The sequence below is a fragment of the Kogia breviceps genome, chromosome 4, assembly GCF_026419965.1.
Source record: "Kogia breviceps isolate mKogBre1 chromosome 4, mKogBre1 haplotype 1, whole genome shotgun sequence".
NCBI classification, from domain to species: Eukaryota; Metazoa; Chordata; class Mammalia; order Artiodactyla; family Physeteridae; genus Kogia; species Kogia breviceps.
The window spans coordinates 180,491,110-180,508,721 of NC_081313.1; the positions used below are offsets into that span (position 1 = coordinate 180,491,110).

Here is a 17,612-nt window from a genome sequence, read left to right on the forward strand (position 1 = left end):
TGGACTAGAGCCCTGACCGGGAGGCCTGTGAGTACAGGAACTCCGTCCCCAGACCCTGTGCAGGGTCCGGCGAGGCTGGGGCTGTAGAATGCTGGCTCGAGTGGGTGCGGGGGTCCTGGCCAGTCCTGGGGGTTGGCGCAGGGAGCCGGTGGCCTGCAGAGCTGGGAGGGGAGTATTTGGCTGCCTCTCTTCTGCCCCAAGAGCTCCCTGTGGTCTGACGTCCACTCCCTCACGGGCCCCAGTGGCTTCTTGCTCATCACCTCCACCGATCACAGCCCTGCCCACCCTGCACTGGCCTCCCCCAGGCTTTGGCCGCTTCGGAGCCTGCCCGGTACAGGCAGGGAGTGTTTAAGTCGGGACAGGTGCGCAACCAGAGCCTTTGTGGGCTTTCACGTTTGGCTTTTCTCGCTGAGCCTCGCATCTTTACCGTTCGTTCACTTTGCAGCGTGTCCTCCCTTTTTTGCGGCTGATAGTATTCCATCGCATGGATGGGCCATGTTGTGTTTGTCTTCCCACCAGTTGGGGGGCCCTTGGGCCATTGGCATCTTCTGCGTATTGCGAATAGAGGTGCCAGGAACAGCCGGGCACAGTTTCTTGTGGAGCGGCCCTCCTGTTTAATCGGGACTCAGATGCCTCTGCATGCACTCCTTGGTGGCCTGCCCCTCGCCCTTAGCTTCCTGTCCTCATTTGCTGCTGACGTCCAAAGCTGGCTCCTGACTGCAGGCCCACGCGGCCAGCAGCCAGTCGATCCTCTCCTGGTGTCCTGTGGTGCATCCAGAAAAGGTTGCTCTTTCCACAGACCTGCCCTTCCCCCCTCCCTTACTTCCCCCAGCTGGGCCCCTCCTTTCCGTCCCGTCCATCTTTTCAGGACCATCTGCATTGTCACCTGGGCGAGCAGGCCCCATCTCCCTGCTACCCGCCCCCCCGCCGCTCTGCCCAGTGCACCACCGCCAGCCTGCAAATGCACATCTCATCAAGCCCCTCCACCCGTCCCTTCCTCACATCCCTGCCACCAGCTGCCCTAGGGCACAGCCCAGGAGACTGCCATTCTGGCCTTGTCACCTTTTCCTCTTCCTGCCCCCATTGTGCTCCTTACACCGCAGTCTCCCCAAACCATTCTTTCCAGACCCCCCATGCCCTTCCCCAGATCAGAATGGGCCCAGGAACCATTGCATTGTGACCATCAGGGAGGGTCTCATCCCTACAGGCATGACAGCCACCGCAGGAAGGGGGTCAGGCTGTATTTGCACTGGGTCCCACAGTGAGGAGGGGCTGCTGGGGGGAGGGGTGGAAGGATGTTGGGGGGAGAGGGAGGGAAAGATGAGGGTTAGGCCATGTCTGTCTGTCTGTCTGTCTCTCTGCACTTACAGAAGGGCTGAGCAGCTGAGAGGTCAGTGCTAGTCTTTCAAGCCGGGGGAGGTGGGGGAAGCAACTATTCCCCCTAAGGAGTTCCCTAAACCAGAGGGTCTCCACTGGTTTAGGTGGTTGTCAGACTTGGGGGTGGGACATCCAGTGGGCGGGGCCAGGGAAGCTGCTCAACCCCCCACAGTGCCCAGGACGGCCCCCAACAGAGGAGGACCCACCTGAGTGTCAGCAGTGCCAGGGCTGCCCTAAACACACTAGGCATTCCCTTCTGCCGCCGCCGCCTGGGATCCACGGGCGGGAACCGTGGTGAGGCAGATTGAGGAAGCACTTTCTGCTGCTCAAGCCTGCCTGTGAGGGGGTGAGATCCCTGTCCCTGCAGGTATGCAAGCAGATGCAGAGATGTGTAAGGGCTCTGGGGTCCTGATGGGACATCCGGCCTTGAGAGTCAGGCCTCCGACATAAATCACAGTTGTGTGGCCCCCAAGTTGTTCTTCCTTTGCATGGGGTTTGCATCCTCTGGGTTGCTGCAGACCCAGATGCCCTTACGGTCTGAACGTTTCACCAAGTCAGACGGGAGTGGGTGCTTTGTGTGCTGGGTGGGAGGGGATGAGAAACTGCGCTCTAGGCATCATTTCTGAGGTTTCGAGCGGCAATCTCACGTTGGGTGGAGGTGCCCTGCTGCCAGCATTGTGCTCTTGGGGGTGTTGTCACGGAGAAAAGAGGTGTTGACGGGATTCTCCTCTCCTTGAGGCTGTGAGCCTGGGGGTGGGCCATAACTCTGGCTCCCTGCTTTGCAGCTCCTGCACCTGCACACAGAAGGGCAGTAGCCTCAGCTGAATGAACGAATGAATGGGCAAACGCATGAAAGGAAGCTGCTCCTCAGGGCCCTGCCACCAGGCCTCCCTCTCCTAGTGATTCCCTGTGGCCACTCAGGAAGGCGTGCTGTCCCCGTCCAGTGCCGGGCACAGTCCTTTCTGACTCTGGCCAGTCCCAGCCTTGTCCTTTGCTGTCCTTAGACATAAGGGGCCGCTTGATCATTGTGTTCCCTCTGTGGAGGGAGACCACTCCCTCCTGTGAAGGAGCCCAGGTCCTAGCCTTGTACAGCCACAGCCAGCCCTCCAGCCCACAACCCTGCTCCTCCCATGTCCTCAGGACGGTCCTCCCTCCTCCAAGGGGAGACCAGTCCTTTTCACCTTCGGGGGCAGCATGGGAGAAGATGGGGCCCTGCCTGGTCACCTGGCCCGCAGCTGTGGCCACCAGGGTACCTCCCGTGCCACACAGCCCACATCACTGCGTGGTGGAGCAGGAAGCAGGGGCGTCTGGGACGTGTTGTGCGCCTGTCCCTGAGCCCGTGAGACCAGCCCCCATTTCCTAGTGTCTCCTTTGGGTCAGGCCCTCTACCTGCTGCTTCACAGAAGCTGCACCCGGGTCACCACAACACGTGCGGTGTTATCCCATTATCCCCAACTTTGAGATCTTCGAAGAGACTGAGATTCAGAGAGAAGTTGCTTGCCCAAAGCTATGCAGCCAGTAAGGGTTGAAGCCAGGACTCAGAACAGGTCTGTCCCTGTCTGCAGCCCGCCCTTTCTCGTCCACCCTGCTGGGACAGGTTGACGGTTGTGTGAGGAGGGGGCCGCCGGGCCGGCCTGCCTGCCTGGGCCCAGGAGGAAGAGGCAGAGCCAGACTCTGACTGGAGTGGAAGAGTGGACGACCCCCATTTTCTGGTTGGGTCTCTCGTGTGGGACTTCTCCCCCAACCCCTCAGAGACCGGCTGGAAGAAGACGACCAGCCCCCCCGCCTTTCTCGGGGGCTGGTAGTCAGGACGCCGGGGACGGGCATCAGAGCCAGCCCCAGTCTCCAGGTTCTTCCGCCTGCACGCTTCCGGGAAGGAGGGCACTTCCCCGAGGTGTTGGGCCTGTTGAAAGTCTGTGCCCCGAGATGGCGGTTCTCAGGGAGCCCCAGCCGTTTGTCACCATGGTCCCTAATTGGATGGCTCCTGTTGGAGCAGGCCGGTGGCGATGCACACGTAGCCGTGATGACCAGTCCTGAGTGGGCCTTGGCGCTTTAGACGGCTGGACTGCTGCTGCTGGGCCTGGGGAGCCTCTCACTGCGGAGCCCGAGCAGCCGTGGGCAGGTGGGGGCAGGCGGGATGGAACTGGGCCACCCCCCAGCCACCCGAGCCCCTCTTTTGTGGAATGGAGATAGGATGGCACCTGGGGACCAAGTTGAGTCAAGCACCTGGACTGCCTGGAGAGGCACAGGTGGGCTTCGTGTCACTGCTCTCACTGTCCTCGTATGTGTTCTGGTGGTCTCCCCACAGGGCCAGGAGCAGTGCCCCGTTCGCCTGGGATGCACTGCCCACACGAGCTGGCAGGGTGGGGTCCCCAGCCTCCTGCTGGCATGCTTTCTTCCCCTCCCTTCCCTGTGCCCCGTGTGGGGAGCTGGCACGACCAGCCCCCGCAGAGGCCACAGTTACCCTCACTCGGGGTGGTCCTGCACCCGGCCCCCAAGGGGACACCGGGCTACGCATGGGGACACCTGTGATCCACACAACTTGGAGGGAGTCTCCCCTGACATTGAGCAGGTGGGGGCCAGGGAGGCTGCTCCACACCCTGCAGTGCCCAGGATGGCCCAGATGTCAGCGGTGCCGCGGGCGGGCAGGCAGGCAGGCAGGCAGGCAGGCAGGCGGCCACATGCCACACGCAGACCGTGCTCAGCCTCGAGCACTGAGTCATGAACCACGTCACAGTATCTCCTTGGCCTCTGGCCTCGCAGCAGGAAAACAGCAGGACTGGTTTTAAAGATAAGCAAGGCCTTGAGGGACTCGCAGTTTGAGCACTTCTGGAAGCAGTGCTGGCTGGGCCCCTCCAGGCCTGGCGTGACCTAGTGGAGGGTGTGCCCGGGATGCTGCCGTCGTGCTGCCCTCCGCACCGCACACCCCCCGGGGAGGCCTCGACAGTGACAGTCAGAGGGGCTGCACTGTCATGGCTCTTGCCCCACATGCCCCTGTCTGACCTCCTTTCCTCCTCTGTGGGCTGGGGGAGGGAGGGCCGGTTCCTGCCCGCACCTGGGGGCTGGCAGTGACCTGAGGTGAAAGCTTGCTCTTGGTATTGCTCCTCATGTGGGACCCCAGCTGCCGCCGGCTCCACCTGAAAGGAGGGCTCACAGGGCTGGGGCACTGGCTTATCTTCAGGCCCCTTGGTCCTTGCTAACCCCAGGGCCAGCCCGTGCCCCATCATCTCACTCACCAGGGAGCCTCCCTGGCCCGGCCCTACAGGGCCTTCTGCCCAGCACTGTGGACATGGGGGTCGGGTCATTCTCAGGGGGCGGGGGTGGGGCGCATCCCAGGCGCTGGGATGTAGAGCAGCATCCCGGGCACCCACAGTCATGACAACCACAGGCATCCCCAGACCTGGCCCGGTGTCCCCTGGGGCAGAAGCAGCCTGGTGAGGACCCCTGGGTTGTACTGACAGTGAACCATCCTGCTGAGTACCTGGTGCCTGGAACCCTGGCGCGCTGTAGGGCCGAGCAAGGTCAGGGGTAGCAAGGAGCTGCAGGGAAGGCCTGCTGAGGAGGGGCAGCCAGCTGTTGAGCAGCCGGCTTGAAAGCAAGGGCCCTGCTCTGTCACTGGGACCTCTTCATCCAGCATCCGTCGACCTCACTCTCGGAGAGGACCGGGGCCGGGAGTGAAAGTGGGGAGCGCACAGGAGGGCAGCCCTGAGGGATCAGGCGGTCTGTGACACGTGCAGGCCCTACTCCTAGCCTTGTAGGGACCTCGTTCTGTCCCTTCAGGTGACCAGGATCATGCCCATTTCCCAGAGGACTCGGCTGAGGCTCGGAGACTGAAGGCTAGTCTGGAGCAATTAAAGAAGGTGTGGGCCGCCTGACTCTTCATTCTGGGGGCCACGAGGGGTAAAGAGGAGATCCACCTTAAGGGCTGGCTTGGCAAGCCTCCCAGTGACAGTGCCCTGCAGAGGGGGCAGTGGCAGCCAGCGACTGAGGACCCCAGCCCACCTCACAGACCGTGGACACCAGCCTGCAGGTGCCGGCTCCTGGGCAGAGCGTCCCTAGGGCCAGGCTTCTGCCCCCTCTGAGCAGGCTCTCATCGCTTCCTTCCCCGCTCTGTCCCCCGAGGCAGCCCTAAAGCCCCTGCAGCCTGGGGGAGCCTTTCTCAGCCGCCTTGCAGATCCTCTGTGCTCCGGACTTCTTTTCAACGGAAAAGTCACCACTCTCTCTCTGCCTTTTACTAGAAAACGTTGCAGACACACGGCAAAGGTGGCAGAGCGTCCCCCGCACAGCCAGCCGCGCCCCTGCTGCCCAGACTCTTCCGGTCTCAAGCCAGGGCATGCATGGTCCCCGCTGTCCCCGGCTGTTCGTTTCTGTGAATGGCCAGCGAGTTCCCATGATGCAGAATCCAAGAAGCACAGAGTGACAAGGCAGGAGGACCAGGGCTTCCTTCCTCTCCTGACCCTGTCCTCTAGTTCCTCTTCCCCAGCCGACCTTCCCAAACCTTCCAGAAATAGCTTGTTCTACACAGCATGTTGTCACGTGCACTGGGTCCCAAAGACCCGCCCCCCTTTTACTGCAGTGCCTCCTGTGGGGAGACGGGCCACACCCTCCAGGTAGACGTCTGGTCTGTAGACGCCTCTCGTCCCCTGCTTTCCTAAGCAGCCTGAGGAGAAATCTCCATACACAGGGTTTTCCCCACGCGCGCCAGAGTTTCTAAGGGTAAATTCTTAGAAGTCAGAGAGGATGTGCGTTTTTAGATTCTGAAAGCAGTTGCCAAATTCCGGCTCCTGCCAAGAGTGGGTGCAAGGGTGCGTCATCTGATCTTGGAGTTGCGCGGGGATAGGAGGGAGCAGGCTCTGGGCTGGGTTCGCAGCCCTCTGGCCGCGTGTGCAGCCGAGGCTCTTTTTCCGGGAACCATTTGTTTGTATTCTCTGCCGCTTTGGTCTGTCCTGAGGGTGGCAGGTACTTTTCCCGGTTGCGTCGTTCTTTTTTTAGAAAACTGTGTTTGTGGTGTACTTGCTTGCAGACACTTTTCATTTCTCCACACGTGAATTTATCAGCCTTTTCTCTCAGGGCCTCGGGCTCTTCTGGTCTTCTGCAGCGCGGCAAGCAGCAGTCTTAGAGGAGGTGGGCGGGTGTCCCCGACGTCCTGGGACCAAGGACTCTCTTGGATGCCACCTCCACTCTCTAGGATAGGCCGCTTGCAGCCTGGCGGAGCCGCAGGCCCTCGGCTCTGAGAATGGGCTGGAGCGGAGGCTCAGCCCGGTTTGGTTGTCAGTGTCATGTGGTTTGGGTGTGACTGTGGCCGACCAATGCTGCGAGTTACCGCTCTCCTCCAGAGATCTTGGTTGAGGCCTCCTCACCGAGACAGCCTGGGTGTGCAGGGCGGGCACCCCTGAGGGCACCGGCTTGTCACTTTAGAGAAGAGAGCAGCATCCACGGTGGGGCGCGTCATCTGCATCTACAAGGGCAGAGCTTGAGAAGGCGTTAGTCCCGGAGCCCCTGCACCCGTGCCTGCACCTCTGCGAGTCCCTCTGTGAAGAGTCGGGTCTCGGAGACACCATCCTGGACTGGATGCTGGCATCTGACGGCCCCACACGCTCCCCCACCGCCCGATCTGGACCTCGTGTCCGCCTTGCCCCTCCATAGACAGCTGGCTGCTGGGGTGCACTGCCACTGGCATGGCTTCTCTTCCCCTGGTGACTTGTCTCTGGCTCGCCGCCCCGCTAGGCAGGGAGCTCAGCACGGTGGGACTGTGTCCTCGCTGCCTGCTCCAGCCCAGCACCCGCCCCAGGCCTGGGGGTGCTCAGAAAACATGGGATTGGTGGGGTGAATGAAGATTCTCCGACAGACACATGAGCCGCACGGGCTGGGGCAGGGAGCAGGCCTCTAAGGGCCCGCGTTGAGGACACCCTCTCAGCAGCCACCACTCCCTCAAGATCAACGAAGGCGGTCTCCGTGCTCTTCCTTCCTCCACCTGCCCCTAGCGTGTGCGTGTCCTGCAGTTGTTGTAACAAATTACTACAAACTCAGTGGCTTTAAAACAACAGAAATTTATTCATACGGGCCTGGAAGTCAGGAGACTGGCTCGGGCCTCACGGGGCTAAAATCCAGGCCTGGGCAGGGGCTGGTCCTTCCGGAGGCTCCAGGGAAGCATCTGTTCACGCCTTTTCTGGCTTCTAGAGGCGCCGCCTCCCTGGCTCGCAGCCCCGTCCTCTATCCTCGTATCTCTGTCGTATCCAGCAGTGCAGTATCTCCCATCTCTCTCTGCCTCTGACCCTCTGCCTCCACTGGGTCCCCCGGGACGTCCCCATCCCAGGGGCCTTAACCCCATCTGCAAAGCCTGTTCTGCCGTATAAAGGATCATATCCAGAGGTTGGGGACTAGAAACCTCTCTGACCCTCAGCAGACACATCTGTCAGCAGTGAGACGTCCACCAGCTGCACGAGCTTCTTCTGCAGACTGTCCCGCTGGGACGTCGCCAGCAGATGGAGGGGGGCGCGCCACGTTGGGCGTACTCGCTGGACTCGGATTCAGCGTACCCCCGGCACAAGGACACGTGGCGTCCTAGGAGCAGCTTCTTTGCGCATCTCAGGAAACCAGTCTCCCACCCCGTGTGCTCTGAGATGACCGTGGTGCTTTGGGCTCTGCTTAGGTTCTGGTGTGCAGGTGGCGTCCGAGCTGTTGTCTGGGCCCTGCCGTCTGACCACGCAGGGAGCTGCCGGGGGCATTGGCACGGTGACTTTGGTCTGTGAACAGAGGGGCCGTGGTTTCCGTCGGAAGTGAGCTCATGTGGACCGAGAGGCTTAGACGGCTGATGATGAGGCCCCTCGTTCCCCTGGGCCCCGCCGGCCCTGAGCTGTAGCCTAGCAGTGGGGGCCCTGGAGGTGGTGCCGCCGAGCGCACGGCCAAGCGCGCCTGCACCTGCTCTCCCGAGGGCTCACTGCCCAGCGGGCGGCACACGAGGCCCTGGTCAGGGCCACCGCGGTTGACCGCACACGTCGGGCCAGGAAGTTAGCCAGGCTCTCTGAGCCTTATTTCCGTGTCTGCAGAGCAGGGGCAGCCAACTGGCCCAACTCTGGAGCTGCTAGAACAGGGCCGTGGTGACTCTTCCGGGTGTCCGGCCCCACTCGAAGCCCATTCACGGAGCACTTAGGTGCTGTGGACGCCGGCCCTGCTGGGGCTTGGTTCTGGCTTGCGCTTGGCCTGGCACTGTGGTCAGCGAGACGGCCGGGTCCGCCCTTGGGAAACGGTCCCCTGAATGGGTGTCTCCCCCCCAGGCTAGTCAGATGGGCGCCTTTGTGTCCTGCTGTGTCCCTGCTGCCCAGGAGTGGTCGGGTGTGGTGAGGGCTTGCGGGGGGCCCTGGGTGGGCGCGTGGGGAGGGGGAGGTCAAGGCCAGAGATGGAGACAGCCACCTGTCATTTCAGAGACTATGTTCTGGGGCCAGAATGGACAAAATGTGTGTCAGGACCCCTGCTGAGGCAGGAAGCCGTTGACCAACAGGGGGGTGCCTGCTCCCAAAGGTTTACCTGAAATGAGGGGGAGGGGGCGGAGGCGTTGCAGCCCCGCTTCTCACCGAAGCAGGAAGCCCGCTGTCTGTCGACGACAGGGCATGGGTGGCTCTGGGCCACCACGGGCTCAGAGGGGCCCCAGGCTGAGTGGAGGGAGGGCCATGGACACTGGGGCGGGTGGGCGTCCAGGCAGGAGCCCTGTCTCTTCCCGCACCTGACCCCTTGCCCAGCTTCGACAGCCTCATCTTTGCAAGGGGGTGCAGGCATCCAGTTCTCGGGGCCGTGTGGAGGGGACACGGCATAAGATAGGCACACTGAGGTGACCAGTGGCTGCATTACTGTCCCGTGGGATCTAAGCCAACTGGCTCCGCTTTGGCCGAGCATGTGGCTTTGGGCCGAAGCCACACCAAGGCAGCCCTGTGCATCACATAATCCCGGTGAGGGACGAGGACCTGACAGGCTCATGCCAGTGCTTCAGCCCAGGGTTAGGCCCAGGAGCTCTGAGAGGCCATTTGGGGGCACGAAAGTAGCACTTCAGCAGATCAGCCTGAGTGTCTCGTAGTGAGCGCTGGACTTTCCTCAGGTATCTTTTTTTTTTTTAAGGGCAAACGTTCTCTCTGGTTTACTTTCTGTCTGTATGGACTTGACAGCTCTGAGACCTCTTGTGAGTGGAATCACACAGTATGTGGCCTTTTGCATCTGGCTTATTTCACTGAGCATGATGTTCTCAGGGTTCATCCATGGTGTAGCAGGTGTCAGAATCTCCTTTCTTTTTAAGGCTGAGTAATATTCCAGGGTGGGGATGGAGCATGCCTTGTTTATCCGTTCACTGTGGGTGACACTTGGGTTGTTTCTCTTCTTAGCTTTTGTACATAGTACTGGTAAGAGCATTTGAACGTTAGCTTCTGTGTGGGTCTGTTTCCTTTCTCCGGGGTGTGTACCTCAAAGTGGAGTTGCTGGGTCATGTGGCTGTGTGTATTTGATTTCTTGAGGAGCTAACAGGGGCAAGGGGATGGGGAGGGAATGTTTCACGGGGACAGGGTTTCAGTTTGGGAAGACGAGAAAGTTCTAGAGTTGGATGGTGGGGATGGTTGCCCAACAACGTGAATGCACTGAATGCTGCTGAGCTGTGCACCTAAAAATGGTGAAGATGGTGAATTTTATGTTACATATATTTTACCATAATTTTTTTTAAAGGCAAGTGTGGACTTCCCCAGGGTACTACACCTAGGAATTTGTGTTCGTAAACTTAATTTCTGGCCAGCCTTCACTTTTCGAATTCTTGATACTTGGTCTGTTGTCAGAGCGGCGCCGGCCTGGAGGCTCGGGGGCCGGAACTAGCCAGCACTGCCCGCGTCCAGCCCTCGGGCTGCAGCCGGAAGCATAGGGTGACCGTGATGGCGCGAGGCCACGGGGTGGGGGCAGAGCAGGCTAGGGGCGGGAGGCTGTGCTCGGGGGCCCCCTCAGCGCTGCCCCCCGCCCCAGAGCCTCAGGCGTCTCTGGACTCTGGCCTGCCGTCCCCCGGGAAGGGCGCCCTGCCCTCTGAGGCGTCTGCTGCCCTCCGCCCTGTCCTGGAAGGCACACATCCCTGCTGCCTCAGGCCCGCGCTTCCCTCTCCGGAATGCTCCTCGGCACCCCCTCGCTGCGGCACTCTTGCTCCTCTTCCTCAGAGGCCTCCCCAGGCGATCGGGAGAGCTGGTGGGAGCTGGGCGGGGGCGTGTGTCCACTGGAGGCTGCCGTCCCCCGCTCTGGTAAGCTTGGCGCCCGGTCAGCTCCGTGGACCCCAACTGACGGGCCGCCCGCCTCCCTCACGGGGCCTGAAGAGCTAAGGGGTGAGGACGAGGTCCCAGGGGCGGCTCACGGCCTCGAGCGTCTGAAGCAGGAAGGTGACGAGATGGGTGCCTGCGTGGGATGTGGGGGCCCGGGGTAAGCGGGCGACTGGCCAGAACCAGGACAAAGGCGTGCGGGCCCGGTGGAAGGTTCCTGCAGAACAACCAGAGAGGAGCCCATTTGTCCCTGTCATGTCCCGCTGGGCTCCTGGGAGGGAAGTGCCCCTACCCGGCAGGGGACTTGGCTATCTCCGCGGAGTGCCCTGTGCTCGCCAGGCCGCGGTGGGGACGGCTGCCCGCAGCGCTGACCTCTCCGCCCTTCCCTCCCAGACCGACGGCCCGCCATGGACCAGGACTACGAGCGGCGCCTCCTCCGGCAGATCGTCATCCAGAACGAGAACGCGGTGCCCTGCGTGAGTCCCAGGGCTGCCCCGCCAGCGCTGTCCCGGCCCACTGCAGCCGGGGAGAGCTGGGGCACGGGGGGGTGGGCAGCGGCTGGGCTTTGGCCCTCGGAGAACAGAGGTGCCGACAGGCGGCAAACACGTCCTCCCCCTCGGCGGCACGGCCACGCCGGGTGTGAGATCCCCCAGCACCTCCCTGCGCTGCCCTCCACTGCCAAGGCCACAGGCCCCTCATCCTCGTGAGTGGCCAGGGCAGAGGATTGATGGTGGCACGGGAGGGCCCTGTCTTGCTCTTCCCTGCGTCCCCACCCCCTCTGCCGTGTTGTGTTTCTCTGTTGTGGGCTCCTGACACATTGCAGGCTGCGCCCGCCGGTTCTCAGCACTCTCAGCTCCGTCTGCACTAGGCCGTCCAGGGCGGGGTCCTTCCTGCCTCTTCCAGCTTCTGGTGTTGCCGGCAGTCCTAGGCTTACAGACCCACCCTCATCTTCACGTCCCCCCTCCCTCTGTGTACCGGTGTCTCTGTCTCTTCTGAGAACACCAGGCCTTAGATTTAGGGCCACCCTGCTCCAGTATGACCTCGTCTCAACTTGATGACACGTGCAAAACCCCTGTTTCCAATTAAGGTCACATCCCAAGTATCAGGGTTCGGGACTTCAGCATATCCTTTTGGGGGACACAGTTCAACCTATAGCAGATCCCTTGTAGAAAAAGGGACATTCCTGGGACATCCCCACTGCCTGGTTCTGGGGTTAGGCCGTGGTCTGATGGGGTATGAATAGCCTTGTGTGCGGGGAATGGGGTTGGCAGCATGACAGGCTCTCAGTGTTGGGGGACAGATGCTTTTTGTTCTGTGCTGTCAACGTTCCCGTCCTTTGGTGACCGCTGAGAAACGGATCTCGGCACGTGGCAGTGTCCACTGTTGGGCTTTCGTTCCCCGGCCTCTTCCCACCCACGGAGCCGGACGGACGAACTGAGCCCCAGACATGGTGCCGCTAGCAGGTTCCAGCACGTGGGTCACTACCAAGATCAAACCCTCATTCAGCGGCTGGCCAGAGGCCAAGGGCGAGGAGCCACAGTGGGTGGGGCCTCAGTCGGGGAGGAGAGGCTGGCCTTGGGGCGCTCTGGGGGCTCTGAGGCACCCAGCCTGCCCTGCCGTCTTTCCAGGTCGCAGAGATGCGGCGAACCCTGACACCCGCCAACTCGCCCGTGTCCTCCCCCAGCAAGCACGGGGACCGCTTCATCCCCTCGAGAGCCGGCGCCAACTGGAGCGTGAACTTTCACAGGATCAACGTGAGGGGGTCGGGAGAGGGACCCTGACCGTGCAGCCTTGGGGCACGGGCCGGGTCCTTCCCACTCAGCCCTACCTCCTTCCCCTCCCTGTCCCGCAGGAAAATGAGAAATCGCCCAGCCAAAATCGGAAAGCCAAGGACGCCACCTCGGACAACGGCAAAGGTTGGGACTCAGGCCCCCGGCCCTGCCCCCTCCACCCTACCCCCCTCAGCCTGGCCTCACGGAGCTTGGTGCCCACAGACGGCCTGGCCTACTCGGCTCTACTGAAGAACGAACTGCTCGGTGCCGGCATCGAGAAGGTGCAGGACCCGCAGACGGAGGACCGCAGGCTGCAGCCCTCCACGCCTGAGAGGAAAGGCCTTTTCACGGTGAGCCCCGCTGGCTGTCCCGGCCTCCGGTCTTAACCTCCACGGGCCTCTCCTCCTGTCTCAGCCCTGCCGAAGGTCCAGAACACCAGAGGCACGGGGGCCTGCTTAACCCCGTGCCTCGCACCAGGCCTGTCATCTTCCTGTGCGCCTGCGGGTTGGAGAGACCTGGGACCGGTGCCGCGTGCAGGGTGGAGGGGCGGGGCCTCAGCCTGAGCTGCCCTGCAGCCCACCTCCCCGTTTGGGCCCCGGGGCAGCGCCAGAAGGCCTGGCTTGGGTCCCTCAGGAGACTCAGGGCTGAGGGGCTGGTGGCTACAAGGGGGCTGGAGAGACAGGCTGATGCCAGCAACCCTGCAGGAGGACGCCTTGGGTGCGAGGCTTGGTTTGTCCAGAACGCGCATCTCTAGTCAGAGCCCCTCCCAGTTTCAGCGCACCCTGGACCCGGGCACAGGGCACCAGGGCTTCGGGGACGCAGCATCCACTCAGTGGGTGTCCCCTGCCCCCAGTATTCCCTCAGCACCAAGCGCTCCAGCCCCGACGATGGCAATGACGTGTCTCCCTACTCCCTGTCCCCCGTCAGCAACAAAAGGTGAGTCTAGACCTGCACTGGCCGGGGGTGGGGCTGGGGGGCAGCCGGCAGGGCCCAGGAGCTGCCATCAGTTCTAGAGCTGTATATGGGATACGGGGTGGCCCAGAGGACCCCCCTCATTGGGGACTTGCTGCGGGTGCAGACCAGGTGCTGGGAGCCCAGGAGGGGTCCTGCAGGAGGTGCCGGGCAGAGGGGAAGGCGGGGCTGTCAGAGCTCAGGGCGGCTGAACATCCAGCGGTGGAGGGGTCGGTGGCCCACGGGTTTGGAATCACACAGTGACAGAGTCAGGACAAGCAGGAAATGACGCAGCCTCCCAGGGCCACCGGGAGGAGATGGTGTCTCTGCACTTCTGTGCAGTTGTTGCCAAGTCTCTGCCTCGGTCTCTCCCTGCAGTCAGAAGTTACTGCGGTCACCACGGAAACCCACCCGCAAGATCTCCAAGATTCCCTTCAAGGTCCTGGACGCGCCCGAGCTGCAGGACGACTTCTACCTGAACCTGGTGGACTGGTCATCCCTCAATGTACTCAGCGTGGGGCTGGGGACCTGCGTGTACCTGTGGAGTGCCTGCACCAGCCAGGTGGGTGCCACCGAGCCTGTGCGCATGCGCGTGGCGGAGGGGGGGGCAGCAGAGCGGCTTCCTACAGTAGCCGAGCCGGGCCGGGGCCTGTGTGAAAGGTGGAGGTGTTGCTGGGGGCCTCCATAGCCTGGGGCAGCTCCCGGCCACCCCCTCTTCCCAGGCCTGTCTCCTCGGTGTGCACTCTCCTGGGGTCAGTCAGCAGGGGTGAGCGGAAGCCCACGCCCGTCCCTGCCCTGGGCTGGCTTCCGAGAGTCAGGTGTCCTTGCTCCCCGGCCTGAGCTCCAGCCTCCGCCCGTGCCAGCGGAAGAGGCGCTGTGTCCGGGCCCAGCTGAGTGCAGTGTCCCCCACCCAGCAGTAAATGCCTCGGAGTGGCTGCTGGACACATGTGGGCTCAGGGTCTGCAGGGCACAAAGACCTTGCAGGTGGGGTGTTTGAGGGACAAAACCAGATGCAAGTGGGTTCAGAGAAGGCAAGCGAAACCAGCACAGGGAGACCGGCGCGCGCACACACACAGACACACACACATACACACACACACACAGACACACACACAGACACACACACAGACACACACGTACAGACACATCCACACACAGACGCACAGACACACACGTACAGACACATACACACACACACACACACACAGACACACACACACGCGCGCGCATACCTGACTCCTGACCCGGCAGCCTGTGGCCGACACCTGCTGCAGGGACAACCCCCCACCCCGGGCGTGATGACCGCGTCCCTCCAGGCTCTGTGCAGTCAGCATCCCTGTGCTTGGGTGTGTCCCCTCCTGGCCTGTGGCTTCCCGACCCCCCAGCCGCCTTCTGTTGGTCCCAGCACTGACAGTAGTGCCCCCAGGCCTGAGGTGTGAAGGAATGAACGGATGGGTGGGCAAACAGGTGGATGAATGGGCCGTCCGGGCCTTGAAGGAGCACCAACTGCTCCCCCTCCCGCCAGGTGACCCGGCTCTGTGACCTCTCCGTGGAAGGGGACTCGGTGACCTCCGTGGGCTGGTCTGAGAGGGTCAGTACACTAGCCCCATCACCCCGCTGGGCAGGGTTGGGCCAAGGGAGGTTGACCGGACCTCACTGGAGGGGCCCTCCACAGTGTTGGGAGCCTTGGAGACCCAGAGGAGCCAGAATCTGGCCTTGTGGTCACTTGTCCAAGCCCCAGTGATACCTGTGCCCCCAGCTATCCCCAGCCTGGTAGAGATGATTGGAGTGACAGAGACCCTGGGGCAGGCTCGCTCCACACGTTTATGCATGTGGATCTTGGAGCACGTTGCATGGACTTTAACAGTCCCTCTCTGTACGACCGTCTGCCCAGAAAGTTCCTAGGAGGGGTGTCCGAAGGGGCGCGCGTTAGAGACCTTGAAAGAAGTGGGCCCAAGGCTCTGCCGCTGGGAGGTGAGAGGCGCTCCCCGGCCGCCCGAGCAAGGGGTCCCCACACAGGGGCCTGATGCCCGCTCTCGCCCACGTTGTCGTCCTAGGGGAACCTGGTGGCCGTCGGCACACACAAGGGCTTTGTGCAGATCTGGGATGCGGCCGCAGGGAAGAAGCTGTCCATGCTGGAAGGCCACACGGCGCGCGTCGGTGAGGAGCCGCTCGGGGCCCGGGGGGGTGTGTGTCCCGAGGGGCCGGGCCACATCCTCATCCCACCCTCTGCCCGGCCGCAGGGGCGCTGGCCTGGAACGCTGACCAGCTCTCGTCTGGGAGCCGGGACCGCATGATCCTGCAGAGGGACATCCGCACGCCGCCCTTACAGTCAGAGCGGCGGCTGCAGGGCCACCGGCAGGAGGTGTGTGGGCTCAAGTGGTCCACAGACCACCAGCTGCTCGCCTCAGGGGGCAACGACAACAAGGTAGGCCCAGCCCCTGCCCTCCCTCCCCCCCCCCCGCCGGCACCCCTGCCGTGGAGCAGGGGTGACGGGTGCACCCCAAGGGAGGCCAAGATGGACCCTGCCTTCCCTTGGGGGCCAAGCTGCCCAGGCCTCACGGCCCCGTCCCCACAGCTGCTGGTCTGGAACCACTCAAGCCTGAGCCCCGTGCAGCAGTACACGGAGCACCTGGCGGCCGTGAAGGCCATCGCCTGGTCCCCGCACCAGCACGGGCTGCTGGCATCCGGCGGCGGCACAGCCGATCGCTGCATTCGCTTCTGGAACACGCTCACAGGGCAGCCGCTGCAGTGCATCGACACCGGCTCCCAGGTGTGCAACCTCGCCTGGTCCAAGCACGCCAATGAGCTGGTGAGTGCGGGGCGCAGGAGGCCAGGCCCCGGCCGTCCAGGTCTGGCAGAAGCTGACCCGGTACCTGTGCCCGGTGACGGCAGGAGAGGCCCGAGGGCTCTCATGTGCAGTGTGGTTCCCTGTCTGGAGCCAGTCATCGACCAGGGTGCGGGGCTGAGGGCTGACACCTGTGGTCTCTGCACCCTGCAGGCGGGCCTTGGTGTCCTTGTGCCTCGGTGGGTGTGTCTGGGGGGGTCTGCGCCCTGGGGCCACTGGAGGGGGGAGCCCCAGGCTCTGACAGCGTTCTCTCTGTCCCCTAGGTGAGCACGCACGGCTACTCGCAGAACCAGATCCTCGTCTGGAAATACCCATCCCTGACACAGGTGGCCAAGCTGACCGGGCACTCCTACCGGGTCCTCTACCTGGTGAGTCTCCCCAGCCAGGCCCAGTTCCTCCATCTGGCCCAGCTTCGGGCTCTGGGACTGAGCTGCAGGGTGTGGCATCATCACTCTGATGTTTCACCAAATAGCCATTTGCACATGTCTGGAGAAAGGAGCCCCTCCCCAAATCCAGGCACTCTTCAATATTTTTTTTTTTTTTTTCTAGAAAAAAGTTTTGTGCTTAAACCAGCAAATCCTTTGCCCAGTTGCACAGAGCGGGGCATGGCGTCCTTTGTGTTCTCACGGCTTTGCCCATAGGCCACAAGGACAGCGGGGGTCTCTCTTCTCCCGCAGGCCATGTCCCCTGATGGAGAGGCCATAGTCACTGGTGCTGGGGATGAAACCCTGAGGTTCTGGAATGTCTTTAGCAAAACCCGTTCGACAAAGGTAAAGTGGGTCGGTATCAGCGCCAGATGTTCCCCCACGCCTGTGCCCTCAGCCTGCCCTGGGGCCTCCTCCCCCGTCCCCGCCACTCAGCCAGCCCCAGTCACCCCGTCAGCGGTGCCCTCCCCGGGATCCCCACACCCCCTCTCTCCTCCTGCATCACCTGGTGTCCCTGCACATCCTGGGGCACTCGCCGCGCAAGTTGCCCGCACAGACCCCTCCTCAGGCCCGGAGCCTCGGGATCCCTGCAGGCAGAACTTCCTTCCCGTGCGAGCGGCTGGCACCCAGCCCAGCGCCCCAGCCCCGCAGCTGGCCCCTGCGGGAGGTCACCGGACCGAGGTCTCAGCGCCGCTCCTGTGTGCCCTGCAGGAATCCGTGTCCGTCCTCAACCTCTTCACCAGGATCCGGTAAACCCGTGGCCGCGCAGTCCTGGTCGCAGAGCGCCACCTCTCAGCGTGCATGGACCCTCCCCTCCCCCGAACACGGGCCCCAGAGGAAGACAGGCAGCCAGGGTGGGGCGGGAGCCGGGCCTGGAGAGACCCTGAAGGTTCTATTAAAGCCTGATTGTGAACCCTGTCAGCCGGTGTTTGGGGCGGGGCCAGGCTCGGGCACCAGCAGGAGT

At 62.7% G+C, this 17,612-nt stretch overlaps 1 protein-coding gene across 10 annotated transcripts in view; it reads left to right on the forward strand.

Annotated features, from left to right (window-relative positions):
* FZR1 (fizzy and cell division cycle 20 related 1) overlaps positions 1 to 17,561 on the forward strand; it is a 45,378-nt gene extending 27,817 nt beyond the window's left edge. For 3 of the 10 annotated variants that reach the window (XM_067033146.1, XM_067033140.1, XM_059060054.2), the window contains exons 2-14: positions 11,046 to 11,128; positions 12,281 to 12,406; positions 12,505 to 12,568; positions 12,647 to 12,774; positions 13,278 to 13,360; positions 13,754 to 13,937; positions 14,901 to 14,966; positions 15,433 to 15,535; positions 15,619 to 15,803; positions 15,954 to 16,187; positions 16,487 to 16,591; positions 16,901 to 16,993; positions 17,360 to 17,561. In XM_067033146.1, coding sequence (XP_066889247.1) covers positions 11,060 to 11,128; positions 12,281 to 12,406; positions 12,505 to 12,568; positions 12,647 to 12,774; positions 13,278 to 13,360; positions 13,754 to 13,937; positions 14,901 to 14,966; positions 15,433 to 15,535; positions 15,619 to 15,803; positions 15,954 to 16,187; positions 16,487 to 16,591; positions 16,901 to 16,993; positions 17,360 to 17,401 — 1,482 coding nt within the window. In that variant the 5' untranslated portion in view covers positions 11,046 to 11,059 and the 3' untranslated portion in view covers positions 17,402 to 17,561. Of the gene's footprint in view, positions 1 to 11,045; positions 11,129 to 12,280; positions 12,407 to 12,504; positions 12,569 to 12,646; positions 12,775 to 13,277; positions 13,361 to 13,753; positions 13,938 to 14,900; positions 14,967 to 15,432; positions 15,536 to 15,618; positions 15,804 to 15,953; positions 16,188 to 16,486; positions 16,592 to 16,900; positions 17,003 to 17,359 lie in introns of all 10 variants that reach the window. The other 7 variants (XM_067033145.1, XM_067033139.1, XM_059060052.2 and 4 more) reach the window with 4 other exon arrangements.
* The last annotated feature ends 51 nt before the right edge of the window (positions 17,562 to 17,612 follow it).